At 43.5% G+C, this 15,940-nt stretch overlaps 1 protein-coding gene across 2 annotated transcripts in view; it reads left to right on the top strand.

Annotated features, from left to right (window-relative positions):
• The window catches only part of Hsf2bp (heat shock transcription factor 2 binding protein), a 107,149-nt gene that overhangs the window by 16,410 nt on the left and 74,799 nt on the right, over positions 1 to 15,940 (top strand). For both annotated transcript variants that reach the window (XM_070030780.1, XM_070030781.1), the window contains exon 4: positions 8,205 to 8,308. In XM_070030780.1, coding sequence (XP_069886881.1) covers positions 8,205 to 8,308 — 104 coding nt within the window. The remainder of the gene's footprint in view (positions 1 to 8,204; positions 8,309 to 15,940) is intronic.

The raw sequence follows: 15,940 nt of genomic DNA, 5'->3' as shown, positions 1-15,940 counted from the left end.
ACGGAAATAGATGGAAAAGGCCGTATGGAAAGAGGAGCTGAGAGGTCATTAAGATGGAGAGGACAGTGACAGGTGACACTTGGCTATCACTCTGAACCCCCTGTCCTTTGTGTCACATCTGTGTGTTGATACATGAGACACAAAATCCCCTGGCTCCCAGTTGAGAAACACGTCAGCAGCATTCCTTTGAGTTTACCAAGATCGATCTTAGTTGATTTGTGTGTGGTGGCGTTTATTGCCAAGCCTTTTGTTGTCAGTGAACAATTACTACATATCTGGGTTTTATCAAGTACCCTAGGTAATTTGTGCATTAAAAAAAAAGTAAGGCTAGTTGCTCATAGCTGTAATCCTATGCTCAGGAGGCTGAGGCTTGAAGCCAGAATGGGTAGGAAAGTCCATGAGATTCTTATTTCTAATTACACACCCAAAAGTCTGGAGAGCTGTGGCTCTAGTGGTAGTGTTATTCTTGAGCAAAAAAAGCTCAAGGACAGCACCCGGGCACTGAATTCAAACCCCAGAAAGAAAACAGTTCAACTAATAGGTCAGATTCATGCTGGAAATATTTGGTAATCTTCTGTCTTCCTGTAGTGAATAGGCTCTTGGCAGCTATCTCTGGGTAAAAAACTAAAGGAAAAAAGGGATACAGGTGAATCCATTGCAACAATGAGATGTACAAAATGTTATGTCGAAAATGAACTTTACAGCTTTGGCGCGGGGGTGGGGAGGAGGATGGGAAGGGATAGGAATGGGAAACGAGGAGGCAACAATGCTTGATAAAAAATGCACTCATTACCTTGCCCATGTAATTGTAACCCCTCTGTATGGTTCACAAAAAAAAAAAAAAAAAAAGGATATTGCTAGGGGTTATATGCACAGCAGAGCCAGCTCTTCAAGAAACAGATGCCCTTAAGTGTCTAATGGAAATATCTAAAGCAGATGTTTATTTATTTATTTATGGTCCTGGGGCTTGAACTCAGGGCCTGGGCACTGTCCCTGAGCCTCTTTGTTCTCAAGGCTAGCATTCTACCACTTGAGCCACAGCACCACTTCTGTTTTTTGGAGTAGTGTATTGGAGCTAAGAGTCTCAGGGGGACTTTTCTGCCCCAGCTGACTTCAAACTGTGACCCTTGGATCTCAGCCTCCTGAGTATCTAGGATTACAGGAGTGAACCACCAGTGGCTGACATTCTTTATTTTCCTTCTTTCTTTCTTTCCTTCTTTCTTTCCTTCTTCCTTCCTTCCTTCCTTTCTTTCTTTCTTTCTTTCTTTCTTTCTTTCTTTCTTTCTTTCTTTCTTTCTTTCTTCTTTCTATCTAGCAGATATTCTTTCTTTCTTTTTTTTTTTTTTTTGTCGGTCGTGGGGTTTGAACTCTGGGCTTGGGCGCTATCCCTCAGCTCTCTAGCTCAAGGCAAGCACTCTGCCATGAGCCACAGCACCGGTTCTGGTTTTCTGGTGGTTTGTTGGAGATAAGAGTCTCACAGTCTTTCCTGCCAGGGCTGGCTTTGAACCGAGATCCTCATATCTCAGCCTCCTGAGTAGCTAGGATTACAGGCGTGAGCCAACAGTGTCCAGCTAAAGCAGATATTCTTTTTTTTTTTTGCTTATGTGGTGCTGAGGAATTGATCCCAGGGTCTCATGTATGCAAGGCAAGTGCTCTACCACCGAGCCACCTTCCCAGCCCTAAAGCAGATATTCTTAAGAGAGGATAGATGCTCATGACTTGAAACAGAGAGGGAGTCATTGGGACTGCAGGCTCCTATCTTATAAAGCCCTTCATGATGTTTGACTTTGGACCTGCAAAGTGACTGTGGAGCTTAGAAGCCTGATGATACTGGCCACTTGAAAGATCCCACGTTGATATTTTAGCTCGTTGTAATCCTTACAGAATGTAGTAGCAGGAAGATGACTTCCTCTCTGTTTCAAGTCATGAGCATCTACCCTCTCTTAAGAATATCTGCTTTAGGGCTGGGAAGGTGGCTCAGTGGTAGAGCGCTTGCCTTGCATGCATGAGGCCCTGGGTTCAGTTCCTCAGCACCACATAAGCCAAAAGAAAAAAGCCGGAAGTGGCGGTGTGGTCAAGTGGTAGAGCGCTAGCCTTGAGCTGAAGAGCTGAGGGACAGCGCCCAGGCCCCAGAGTTCAGGCCTCACGACTGGACCCCCCCAAAAACACAAAAAACAAAAGAATGTCTGCTTTAGCTGGACACTGTTGGCTCACGCCTATCATCCTAGCTACTCAGGAGGCTGAGATCTGAGGATTGCGGTTCACAGCCAGCCAGGATAGAAAAGTCCATGAGACTCTTATCTCCAATAAACCTCCAGAAAACTGGAAGTAGTGCTGTGGCTCAGCTTGCCTTGAGTTGAAGAGCTTGGGGACAGTGCCCAAGCCCAGAATTCAAGCCCCATGACTGACCAAACAAACAAAACAAAAAGAAAAGAAAAGAAAACAGTTATGGCAGTGCAGGAAATAAATGCTATCATTGATGCCATGTGACAGAAAATCCCATTCTAGAACATTTCTCCATGGAATTCTTTTTTTTTTTTTTTTTGGTCTGGTCATGGGCCTGAACTCTGGGCCTGGGCACTGTCCCTCAGCTCTTCAGCTCAAGGCTAGCGCTCTACCACTTGAGCTATAGCACCTCTTCCAGCTTTTTTTTTTTTTTCTGCTTATGTGGTGCTGAGGAATCGAACCCAGGGCCTCAAGCATGCAAGGCAAGCGCTCTACCACTGAGCCACCTTCCCAGCCCCTCTCCATGGAATTCTGAATTCCAGGTTCAGAGAGAAAGGTGAAAGAGGCCCTATGGAGAACTGGAAGAAGGATCTGGCGAAGGGGCATGACAGCTAGGAGAGGCTCATCATGGGGGAGAAGCACATGGCAGATAGAAAATGACTTTAAGTATGCTGGCAGTGCTAGTTCTGCAGCACAGGATCCACCCACTCTGTTACGGGTTAGAACCAATGGCAGTGCTCAGCAAGCAGGCTTTGTGGTCACCTTCTGGATTGTTCCTATGAGCCCTGAGATGCTTAGCAGCTTTTTTGGAATATTCAACTTAGTAGAATTAGAATTGGGTCGATAGTGTTTTGAAGTTTGTGAGACCTCCAGACACCCCTGTTCCTCCTCTAGGGACCTTGAAGGATGCAAAATTATCATTGAGATTGCGCTATGTTTGGAAAACCATGTGACTAGGACTGTCCCTTAACAGCTTTATAAGGCACATGAAAGGCAGTAGTAGGGCTGTGGAATATCACTGCCCCCCCCACAAAAAGATATTGGAACTCTAGCCTCTGCTTTCTTAGAATGGGACTTGGAAGTAGAGTCTTAATGAAGTTAAATGATTGTTTTGGTGGGCTGGAGTCTAATATGATGTAACATTATGAAAAGGAAAAGTTTGGCCAGGTATGGTAACTCACACCTGTCATCCCAGCTATCTGGGAAGTTTAAGTAGAGGAATCCTGATCTAGGTTAAAAAAAAATGAGACCCAACCTGAAAAATTAAAGCAAAACAGGCTGGGTATGCTTCAAGTGGAAGAGCGCGTATCTATTGAAATGTGAATCCTTGAGCTCAAAGCCCAGTACTTGGAGGGAAAACCCCAACACTTGCACATAGGCACAGAGGGAAGACAGTGTTAAAGACCTGTGAAAGTTACGTGGAGGTGGTAGTGGGAAAACACAGGAGGCCGTATGAAGGTGGAGGGATGCAGAGACTGATGAGGTGGTCATGAACCAAGGAATGTTGAAAGAGATAAGGAAGAATCCTGTTCAGAAGCACTGTGGTCCTACTGCACGCCTCCAGACCCTTGAGACAATACTTTTCAATTGCTCCAAGCCACTTGATTTGTGATACCTTGTTACCGTACCTTAGGGAACATTACTGATGAGATACATTCTGATACATAGCCTGCTTCTGTTTTTCTGGTGGTTAATTGGGGGTAAGAGTCTTATGGAGGGCTGGGAAGGTGGCTCAGTGGTAGAGCGCCCTGGGTTCCATTCCTCAGCACCACATAAGCAAAAAGAAAAAAGCCGGAAGTAGCGCTGTGGCTCAAGTGGTAGAGTGCTAACCTTGAGCTGAAGAGCTGATGGACAGTGCCCAGGCCCAGTGTTCAAGCCCCACGACTGGATCTCCCGCTCCTCCTCCTCCCTCCGCAAAAAAGAGTCTTATGGACTTTCTTGCCTAGGCTGGCTTTGAACGGTGATCCTCAGGTCTCAGCCTCCTGAGTAGCTAGGATTACAGGTGTGAGCCACCAGTGCCCGGCTAGATTATTTTCTGAACTTAGTGATAAAAACATAAGAGTTGCTCATGTCTGTAATGTAATTCTAGCTATTTATGAGGCAGAGACTGGGAAGACTGATTCCAGGTAGCACGGGTTAAAAGTTGGCAAGATACACAACTCAACCAAAAAACCTGGACATGGTGATGCGTGCTTGTCCCCAGCTGCAGGGCAGCATAAATAGGAGGATTGCTATCTAGGCCAGCCCAGTCCCTACCCTTCCCAAAGTCCAAAGCCAAAACCCAAGCCAGGAAAACATGATACTCTCTTTGAAAAACGACTAAAGCAAACAGTTAAGGTGTGGCCTGAATAGTAGAGTGCCTATCTAGCAAGCATGAAGCCAAAGTTTGAACTCTGGTACTGCCAAGAAATCAAAACCAAGCCAACCAGCCAACCAACCAACCAACAACAGCAACAACAAATTGACCTCAAACAAAAAGCAAAACAAAAAAGCATATCAAAGGAGGGGTATCAGTGATATCTTCATTTGGGTGATTTCTGTGTATCAGGTCTGTAAAGCCTTGCTCTACCTCTCATCCACTTTACATAGTTTTTGCCTTCATTTTGAATACTAAGAACAAATGAAAGAATCTAGATTAGGTGGTAGCTCCTTCCCTATTTTAATATCAAGTCTAAGTAAGCGAATACCTTAACTATATAATTTATCATTCACTCACTATCCATATTGTGCCCCTGGGTGTCTAAGAAAATTGCAAGCTAGGCTTTAATCCCAGGCAGAGATTAGGTTCATTTATTGAGGCCAACATGGACATAAAAAATCCACGGGAGTCTATCTCAACCAGTGGCCGGATGTATACTTGTCATCCCAATTTCTGAGGATGCATAATCCCAAGTAAGAAAGGGAAGCATAAATAGGACCACAAGTCCAGGCTGGCCAGAACCTATCTCAGAAAGGACTGCTGGAGCAGCTCAGGTGGCAGGACTCCTCCTTAGCAAGCATAAGGCCCTGAGTTCAAACCCAATACTGCCAAACATGATTACATTTAAACCAAAACCAAACCAAAACAAAAAATGAGACAGTGGTTGGGAGGTGGCAGCAATTCCCTCCTTTAGCCACAAGGGGGTGGCCTCACACAGCAGAAAGGCACTGTCCTGTGTGGATGGGTATTCACCCGGGTATACCATCACTGATGGGGAAGTTTTTGAAATTGAATAGAATAGAGTGGAAGGGTTTTGTTTTATTTTGTTTTGTCTGCCCTTCAGTTGAGGGTTTGAATTCAGTGCTTCAGTTTTGTTCAGCTGGCATACTCTTCTGGTATGCCACATTACTATTTAAGCCTTATCTCTACCCACCCCCACCCCCCCTTTTTTTTTAAGTTGTCATTTTACAGACTTTCTTTCTGGGCTGGCTTTGAACCATAATCCTCTACATCTCAGAAAGGATTACAGATGTGAGCCACAGATGCCTAGCTAGTAGGCCATTTTTTTGGTTTTTCTCTGTGGAGTTTGAACTGAAACCCTGGACACTGTTCCTTAGATTTTTTCACTCAAGGCTAGTGCTCTACCACTTGGGGCATAGCTTCACTCCTGGCTTTTTGGTGGTTATTTAGAGATAAGTCTCATGGACTTTCCTGCCTGGTTTTGTTTTGAAACACAATCCTCAGCTATCAGGCTCCTGAATAGGTAGGATTACAGGTGTGAGCTGCTGGCTTTTTTCTCTTTTTAAAACACCATATTTACAATAAAATAAAATTAAAAATACCATATTTAACATATAATTTAAATACCACATTTAACATGTAATTTAGTAACAAAAGGAAACTTTAAGACTTCAAAGAAAAATTTTAATCACTTTATTTAAATTTTATCTTAGTTCCTTATTTTGTTTCTCTTTGTGAAACATGTTTCATATATGGTTATATATAATTCCAGTAAAAGTTATGTTGTAGTGCATTGTATAATAAGAGAGCTGAAAAGAAAACTAAGGGAGAGGAAAGCATCTGTAATCCTCAGGAGGCTGAGAGATCTGAGTATTGCAGTTCAAGGTCAGCCTGATCAGGAAAGTCCAGGAGACTCTTATCTCCAATAAACCACCAGAAAACTGGAAGTGGTGCTGTGGCTTAAGTGGTAGAGCGCTAGCCTTAAGCTGAAGAGCTCAGGGACAGCGCCCAGGCCCAGTTCAAGCCCTATGACTGACTAAAAAATTATTTTTTATTGTTATTATAAAGATGATGTACAGAGGGGTTACAGCAATGGAAGTCAAGTAATGAGTACATGTATTTTTGGACAGTGTCACCCCTTCCCTTTCTCTCTCCCCGTTTTTTTCTCCTGTCTCCAACCCCAAGTTAATCTTCATTCTTGGACAGGGTCTTTACGAAGGTCGGAAGCTCCCTTTGGTTTTTCCTCCAGAGCTCTTAGGATGCCATGTCTTCTGTGTTTGGGCAGCCTCTTGCTTTTCAGACCCCTTCCCCACATTACACAGCCCTGCCCCTTCTCCACTGAATGTGTGTCAATAAACCTTTTCTCCTCAAGATGAGGTAACCTTGGTTTTCGTTGCCTCTCCTAGAAACTATCTTCCTGTCTCAGGCAATTTTCCTATCCTCTAGTTTTTGCTCTTTTTCCCTTGCTCACTGGTACTACTTATGTGTTGTATGTCCATTACATTTTGCTCATGACAAGGACAAGGACAAGGCTTTTGTGCTGAAGTAGTTCTCTAAGTATGCTTTCTAAACAAGCAGCAGTGGCCTCTCCTGGGAGCCTGTTAGCAATGAAGTTCTTGGGCCTGGCACCAGTGGCTCATGCCTATAATCCTAGCCACTCAGGAGGCTGGGATCTTTTCCAGGCAGGAAAGTCTGTGAGACTCATCTCTTGTTAACCACTAAAATGCCAGTTTAGTGGAGCTGTGACTCAAGTGGTAGAGTATTAGCCTTGAGCAAGAAAGCTCAGGGACAGCTCCCAGACCCTGAGTTCAACCCTTAGGATGGGCACTAAGAAGACCCCAAAATAACAACAACAAAATGTCAGATCTACTCCAGATCCACTGGGACAAAACTTCACGCATGATTGTGATGTACACTAATGTTTACAGTCACTGAAGTACTGCTGTTTTAGTCAGAGAACTTACACTGTCAGCTCTTAGCACTCATTCTCAAATCTTGGTATATACTGGCATAATAAAAAGATAATTTCTCAGGACTTGAAAATTTGAATTATGTGTTTGATTTTTCTGGGCATCGGTAGCTCTGCCACAGAATATTTAAAAGTTGATAATGCTTTTGGTTGGTTCATTGGTGTGGGTGTCGTTAGGAATTTTGTTGGCCATTTGACTCATCAACCAGATGAATGTGGTGAAGAGGAAGTATTACGTGGTTCTACCCCTCGCTAGCATTTTCTTGTTCTGATCTCTGGTGCCTCCCGCCTCCATCCACTACTACTGCAGTTGTTCCCATTGACTTAATCTGCCAGTTGGTGAGACTCACTGTGTGAATCAGCCCATGTTGGCACCACTCACTGAGCTGCCTTCTGCTTCTTATGGAGCAGATACAAGTCGGTGCCATGAGACAGTCAGTCTTCTCAGTTCTGTCTTATGTCCTTTAAATAACACATTTTCCTGAAGCCTTAAGTACATGTCTGGCAGTGAAATGAGGCCTTAAATCATAATATGAAACAACAGAAGTTTTCCAAGGCTAGGGGTGTATCTCTGTGGTAGAATGCATGCTTAGTATACAAAGGGCCCTGGTTTGGATCACTAGCCATGCTGACAAACCTCCTTCAAAAACAAAGAATATCCTTTCTGCTATGGGCTAGAAACTGATAACTTAAACACAAGACTTTAGGAATGTTAGTTATGCAAGGCTTTTGGAAATCAGAAATGAGAATGTTCTCAGTACTAGCTTTACTCAGGGAAGATGAGACAAATAGATGCTTTCAAAGGATTAATGATTTAGTGTGTCTTGAGTATTTCTATGTCTCTTCTAGACCTTGAAAGGAAAGAACAAGAATTAGAGCAGCTGAAGTTGGACTTCGAACACTTCAAAGCCCGCCTGGAAACTGTGCAGGCCGACAGCGGGAAGGAGAGGAAGGTAGGGCTCCTGGGATGAGCTCCAGCAGACGACTACAGGCTCAACTCTGTCCTGAAAGTTGTGTTGGCCTGATGCTCTTGGCTCATGATGAGGAGTGGGTCTTAAATGTTCTCAGTCCTCAAGAGATTGTGATTTTATGTGTTTTCTAAGTGGGCTGAAGATAGGCAAACCTTTGGATTTTATAACCATTTAACATACAGAACATTAGCTTGGCGCCTTTTATTTATTTCAGTTCCTTTTGTACTAGTACTGACACTTGAATTCAGGATCTCAAGTTCTCAGTTGGCTTTTTTGTTCATGGCTGGCAGTCTACCATGTGAGCCATTCCTCAACTTCTGGCTTTTTGGTGGTTGATTGGAGATACACTCTGATTTATTTGCTTGGGTTGACTAAGTCATGATTTTCAGATCTAAGATCTGACTACTTAGTATTATAGGCTGCCTTTTAATTTTTATATCTACACTTACTCCAAAACAGAAAGCTTAAGCGTGGTGCTGGTGACTCACACCTGTAGGCTGAGATCTGAGGATCTTGGTTCTAAGTCAGCCTGGGTAGGAAGGCCTGTGAGGTTCTTATCTCCAATTAACCACCAAAAAGCCTAGAAGTGGCGCTGTAGCTCAAGAAGTAGAGTGATAGCTTCGAGCAAAAAAGCCCAGAGACAGTGCCCAGACCCTAAGTTCAAGTCTCAGGACTGGCACCAAAAAAACCAAAAAATAAAACCATAAAGACTCATAAGAATCTGGGGAAAATACTGTGAACATAATGACTAATAATTGATGATATAGCTATTAAACTAAAAGTTTATAATCAATTTGGACTGTTTACTAATATTCAAGAATAGCCAGTTATATTTTATTTTTCAGAGAGTGTAATATTTCTTTAAAATATTTTTATGTTTCGGATAAATTACTTCTTTTATGACACTAGATCTTTTCTGCCACCTGAAAGTTTTGTGCTTATGTGTTTCTTTCAATGACAAAAACAGTAATAGCACTAATAATAACAGCCAGTAGATGTTGGCTCTGTCCTGTGCGCTGGCAAGGGGCACGCAGCTTGTTGACACCGGTGTGTCAACAAGCACTGTCATCAGACACAAGGTAAACCTGCCTGTCCAAGCTCACACTGCTGTCCTGGTCCCTTGTGTTTCATATCACCTCCTTATGTGAAGGAATTCTCCATGTGTGCAGCTGCAATAAAGGTATTCCTAAACAGGTAGATGTACACATACTGGATGTTTGAACTTTGAACCCTTGTACTCGCTCATGGCTGGTGTTCTACCACTTGAGCCACACCTCCACCCTGTCCTTTTCTGGTTAATTGGAGATAGAATCCATAGACTTTTTCCGCTCAGGCTAGTTTTGAACTGTTATCCTCTAGCTTTCAGCTTCCTGAGTAGTGAGGATTACAACAAGCATGTGAATCACTGGCCTGGCTATACATATTTTAATATTGAGCAAGCAGAACAAAGTTGGAGAGAATTTCTAAAAAAACATTTCTTTGTTAGTTATTGTTATATTTCCACATGTGTTTATGCTGTATTCCAATCAGTCTCGCTATTACTGGAGGGAGTTTTATTCTTAAATGTGAGTTAGGCTGAGTACTACATAAAGTTGAAATTGTAGTTTTGCTAGATGAAAACAAACTAGAATGGTAATCTAATTTCAGATTGTCCATTTCGTGGTCTGAATGAAGATGACCAAGAGGCAGGCAGGAATTTGATAAATGTGAAAATGCAACCAACTGATTGTGTCCTTTGCTGACATATTTATTAAGGTTGAATTCTTTTTCCCCCTAAGTTAATTCAGTGATGAGAAGCTTTTTTAGTAGTTAATTGTAGATAAGAGTCTCACAGACCTTCCTGGTCAGGCTGGCTTTGAGCTACACTCCACTTCTGGTTTTCTGCTGGTTAATTGGATTTAAGAGTCTCTTGGACTCTCCTGCTCAGGCTGGCTTTGAACCATGATCCTCAGATCTTAGCCTCTTGAGTAGCAAGGATTGTAGGCATGAGCCACTGGTGCCCGGCTTTTCTGGCTGGCTCTGAACTGCAGTCCTCAGGTCTCAGCCCACATTGCTAAGGTAACAAGTGTGAGCCACTGGAGTCTGGTTTTGTCTTTCTCTTTCTTTAAAAAAAATCATAAATAGGAAATGGCGCTGTAGCTCAAGTGGTAGAGCGCTCGCCTTGAGCTGAAGAGCTGAGGGACAGTGCCCAGGCCCAGAGTTCAAGCCCCACGACCGACAAAAAAAAAAAAAAAAAAAAAAAGTTAAATTTAAAAGGAAGTGGCGCTGTAGCTCAAGTGGTAGAGCGCTCGCCTTGAGCTGAAGAGCTGAAGGACAGCGCCCAGGCCCAGAGTTCAAGCCCCACGACCGACAAAAAAAAAAAAAAAAAAAAAAAAAAAAAATTCATAAATATAGGAAAGTGAATGTCTTGCAGAACTGTAGATATAATACTTGAGGATAATGTTATTCCAGGATAAGGAAGGTGCATGTCTAAAATCTCAGGAGTCAGGAGACTGAGGCAGAAAACTTTGAGGTGGAAATCAGCCTGGGCTCCATAGAGAGCTACATAGAAGGGCCCTATTTAAAAAAGAAAACCAACTAGGCATGGTGGCTTATGTTACTTGTAGTCCTAACTACTAAGGAGGCTGCGATGAAAACGATTCTGGTTCAGAGGCCATCCCAGGCAGAAAGTTCACAAAACCTCATCCCAATCAATAAAAATCTGGGTGCCGTGGTTGACATCTGTAGTCCCAGCTGTGGAGGAAGCATAAATAAATAGTTCAAGGTCCAGGTTTGTCCTGGGCCAAATGTGAAATCCTATTCAAAAACAATGGAAGCAAAAGGACTGGGATGTGGCTCAAAATGGTAAAGTGTCACCTAATAAGTATGTGCCCTGAGTTCAAGCTCCAGTACAGCAAGAGACCAAAAGTGATTCCAGCAAATGCCAGTGTCAGAGCATGAAATGACGATGATAAAGTAACTTCAAATCCATAGGGTATTCTTGCCCTGGTATTTTAACCTTAGTTAAAAATGTGGGAATGTTTTAGCTATTTTTCCAACTCTAGTCAGGTTTCCTGTTGAGTAGTCCTGCTAGTTTAATACTGATGGAAACCCCTCAGGATTACTATACTAAGACTTCTCTCTGGCAGCTGTCTTTGCTATATCCTTGTCAGCCCTGTTCAGGGCTGTACAGACCAGGAGGCAGGAGTCTGGAAGCTTATTATAGACTTGAGGAACCAGGAAAGAATCCAGGGACTGTGATCCTAAATTAGGATATTGCCAGTAAGTACTTGAGTATGCACAAAAATCATTAGGAAAAGGCAGAGTGTGTGAGGAGAGGCCAGACACACAGCGTGGAGTGGAGGCAATGAAGAAGTGTGCTGTGGATGCCCGAGCAGTGCTCTGCTCTTTGCTCAGCCCTCATGGAATTCTTTCCTTCTTTCCTGGTGTAGCCGTTTTGGTAGATCATGGACTAGGCAAATGGAAACTGGATATGCTCGTGATGTGGATAGGCTGCTCAGAGAAGTCCTGTCCCTAGCAGCCTTTGACCTCCAGAGAAGAAAGACCCTAGCTTGACGGGCATAGAAACTGCTGGAGAGCTAATGTATGCCTTGGTAGGGACTATGCTGTCACTTTAAGATTTGAAACGGTGCTTCACCAAGTATTCACTCCAGAAGCCTCCTAAGTGCTCACCTGGTGTGTGAGCTCTTCATCTTGTGATAAGTCCATGACAGAACAACTTAAAAGGAGGAAAGATCATTGTGGTCCCCACTCCCACCCTTCTTTATGCCCAGTTAGGTATCCAGGTTTCAAACCCTGGATTCAATAAAGCTGTGGATCTCAGTCTCCCCATCAAGAAACAGACCGATTTGGCTAGTGGTTTCAGTGGCATCTGCCCACGGCAGCTGCTCCATTCTCATGGATCTGTGATGAGGCGGGACACCCCTTGGCCAGCGTAGGTGCCGGAGCAAAGTTGCTCACCTCACGGTGGCCAGGGAGCAGAGACAGAAAAAGAGCATGCCTTGCTGAGCAGACTCCCTCCTCCCTCTTATTCTGTACTCCTGGCTGGCTCTGTTCAGTGCCTGTGCTCTTGCTTGGCAGGTGTCCATGTTTCCGGCATCTCCATTGCTTCTCCAGCCTCACTCATCGCCCTCTTAGGGGTTGCTTGTAGGGTCTCTGATCCTGTCACTCACTGCCTGGCTTCCTTGGCTTTGATCTGAAATCTGAGTGGAAGCTCCATGACCCCATAACATTTGCTTTCTTCCTGCTTGCAAAACTAGCACCATGTGGAGGATTCCCAGGTCTGTTGCTACTGGCTTGAGCCAGCCAGGCCCCTGGCACTGCAGCTTCATTGGTCTCTAAGTGCCTGAGCAGCTGAGCACAGTGGAATGAATCCCGGGGCAACATCCCCCGGTAGTCTTGTGAGCCTCCTCCTCCTCCTGTCAGTTGTGGGGCTTGAACTCTGGGGCTGGGCACTCAAGGCTCACAGCTCAAGGCTAGCGCTCTAGCATTTGAGCCACAGCGCCACTTCCGGTTTTCTGGTGGTTAATTGGAGATGAGAGTATCACGGGCTTTCCTGCCCGGGCTGGCTTTGAACCTCGATCTTCAGATCTCAGCCTCCTGAGTAGCTGGGATTACTGACTTGAGCCACTGGCACTCAGCCCTGTTCCTCTTCTTAAGGGACAATCATTCAAATGAGCTACCACGTGCCATGGGGGGGGTTTCCTCTTTCTTTCTTTTTTTTTTCTTTGTTTGTTTGTTTGGTTCTCTCTCTCTTTCTTTCTCTTTCTTTCTTTCTTTCTTTCTTTCTTTCTTTCTTTCTTTCTTTCTTTCTTTCTTTCTTCCTTCCTTCCTTTCTTCCTTCCTTTCTTTCTTTCTTTCTTTCTTTCTTTCTTTCTTTCTTTCTTTCTTTCTTTCTTTCTTTCTTTCTTCCTTCCTTTCTTTCTGTCTTTCTTTCTTCTCATTGTTATTATTAAGGAGTTGGACAAAGGGGTTACAATTTCCTAAGTCAGATTATGTGAGTACAATGCTGCTTGGACAATGTTACCCCTTCTTTTGGTTTTTCCCATTTTCCCCTCCTGTCCCTACCCATAAGTCACTTAGTTCATGTTTTACATTTTATATATATATATATATATATATTACATTACATATATTACATTACATTACAATGATTGCATTTGCTTACCCTTCCTCTCTCCATTCCTGTGCCCCTCTCTGTCTGTCCCCCTGCAAATGTTTCCATTTAGTGTTCCATCGTGGTGTTCATCTTGATAAATAGTACTTTAGTTGTTCAGAGGAGTTTCACCTTTGCGTTCCTTCCTTTGTATGTATAACCTTTTAAAATAAGTTTGTGGGGCTGGGAAGGTAGCTCAGTGGTGGAGCTCTTGCCTTGCATGCATGAGGCCCTGGGTTCAATTCCTCAGCACCACATAAGCAGAAAAAAAAAAGCCAGAAGTGGTGCTGTGGTTCAAGTGGTAGAGCGCTAGCCTTGAGCTGAAGAGCTGAGGGACAGTGCCCAGGCCCAGAGTTCAGGCCCCACAACTGCACCCAAAAAAAAAAATCAGTTTGTATACAAATGCATGGAGCCCTGTATATGATATTATGCCTGGTTGCATTTTAGATCTAGCTTCCACATGTGAGAGAAAACATGCACTGCTTGTTGCTCTGGGCCTGGCTTACTTAATGTGTTTTGTTCTAGGTTCATCCATTTTCCTGCAAATGACATAATATTATTCTTGCTAATGCAGGAGTATAATTCCATTGTATATAAGAACTACATTTTTGGGATTCACTTCTCTACTGTAGGGCATCTGTTTCCATAACTTGGCTATTATGAATAGTGCAGCAACGAAAATGGATGTGCCAATGTCTTTACCATATCCTGACTTATAATGCTCTGGGTAGATGCCTAAGAGGTTTCTGTGATTCTTAAGGTGTCCCCTAGGCATATTTCCTGATGTTCTGGTACAAAGTACTTGGCATCCTTTTAATGGCTGTAATCTTTTTCCCTCACTCCCAGCTTTATATATTCTTCTTTTCTGGACAAACTTCAAGGTTTTGGGCTGGGAAGGTGGCTCAGTGGTAGAGTGCTTGCCTTGCATGCATGAGGCAGGCCCTTGGTTCGATTCCTCAGCACCACATAGCAGAAAAAGCCAAAAGTGGCGCTGTGACTCCAGTGGTAGGGTGCTAGCCTTGAGCTGAATAGCTGAGGGACAGCGCCCAGGCCTAGAGTTCAGGCCCTAAGACTGAGAAAAAAATGAAACAAAACAAATAAAACCCCAAAATTTCAAGGCTTTCAAGTTCCCTACCCCTTCACTGGTGCTTGAACTCAGAGCTTTTTGTTCTTACTCGTGGCTGGTGCTCTACCACCTGAGCCATGACTTCATTTCTGGCTTCCTTCTGTTTCATTGGAGATAGGAGTCTTATAAATTTGTCATCCCAAGGTTTGTTCCAATCTTTGATTCTCAGATCTCAGGCTCCTCAGTAGCTGGTTTTCATGTCTTTCTGCTCTACTTTTTGTGTTAGATTTTTTTTCTGTAAATCTGGCTGAAAGCAGCCAGGAAAACCAGTGCCACAGCCTGAATGCTGGGCTGCCTTGAAATTTCTTCAGCCAGATTAATTAATCCATTGCCTTTAAACTCAGTTTCACACAAAGTCTTAATTCCCAATAGTCTCCTTTTGCCTATGCTTTTTTTTTTTTTTTTTGGTTGGTCATGGGGCTTGAACCCTGGGCCTGGGCACTGTCTCTGAGCTCTTCAGCTCAAGGCTAGCGCTCTACCACGTGAGCCACAGCGCCACTTCCTGTTTTCTGGTGATTAATTAGAGATAAGAGTCTCATGGACTTTCCTGCCCTGTCTGGCTTTGAGCTGTGATCCTCAGATCTCAGCTTCCTGAGTAGCTAGAATTACAGGTGTGAGCCACCAGTGCTGGGCTTGAGCATAATCTTATTCCAATTTTTTTTCCAAAAATTTTTTTTGGTCGGTGATAGGGCTTGAACTCTGGGCCTGGGTGCTGTTCCTCAGCTCTTCAGATGAGCATAATCTTTACGGTCATATTTTTACTTTTTATATTTTTAATTTGAAAGGGAAGAGTTGTCATTTTTATGATAATAAAAGGAAAGTTGCAGTAAACATTGATACAAAATTTCAGGAAACTTGTTTTGTATCTTTGCTGCTCCTAGGGTTTGAAATCAGGGCTTGGACATTGCCTCTGAGATTTTTGCTTAGCAGTGCTTGAGCCACACCTCCACTTCGGCCTTTTTTGGTGGTTAATTGGAGATAAGAATCTGATGGAGTTTCCTGCTAGGGCTGGCTTTTGAACCTCAATCCTCAGAGTCAGCCTTCTGGGTCGCTACCCAGCTGCAAGCAAGAATTGCATAAGGAAATACTATGATAGAATTTTTAAAAAACAGGCTTTAGAAACAATTTTATGTCTTTTAAAGCTATTTAGAAATAGCTACCTAGGATTTCTAGTCTACCTAGGATTTCTCCTACAATACTTCTTTACTTATGTCCTACCCAGTGTCTGCCCCTGTTTTTTTTTTTTTTTTTTTTTTTTGTCGGTCATGGGGCTTGAACTCTGGGCTTGGGCGCTGTCCCTCAGCTCTTCAGCTCAAGGCGAGCGCTCTACCAC

Source organism: Dipodomys merriami, unplaced genomic scaffold, assembly GCF_024711535.1.
Source record: "Dipodomys merriami isolate MVZ:Mamm:240054 unplaced genomic scaffold, mDipMer1.0.p SCAF_2, whole genome shotgun sequence".
Classification (NCBI taxonomy): Eukaryota; Metazoa; Chordata; class Mammalia; order Rodentia; family Heteromyidae; genus Dipodomys; species Dipodomys merriami.
Note: the sequence above shows the minus strand (reverse complement) of the source record. Positions and strands in the feature narration are given on the sequence as shown.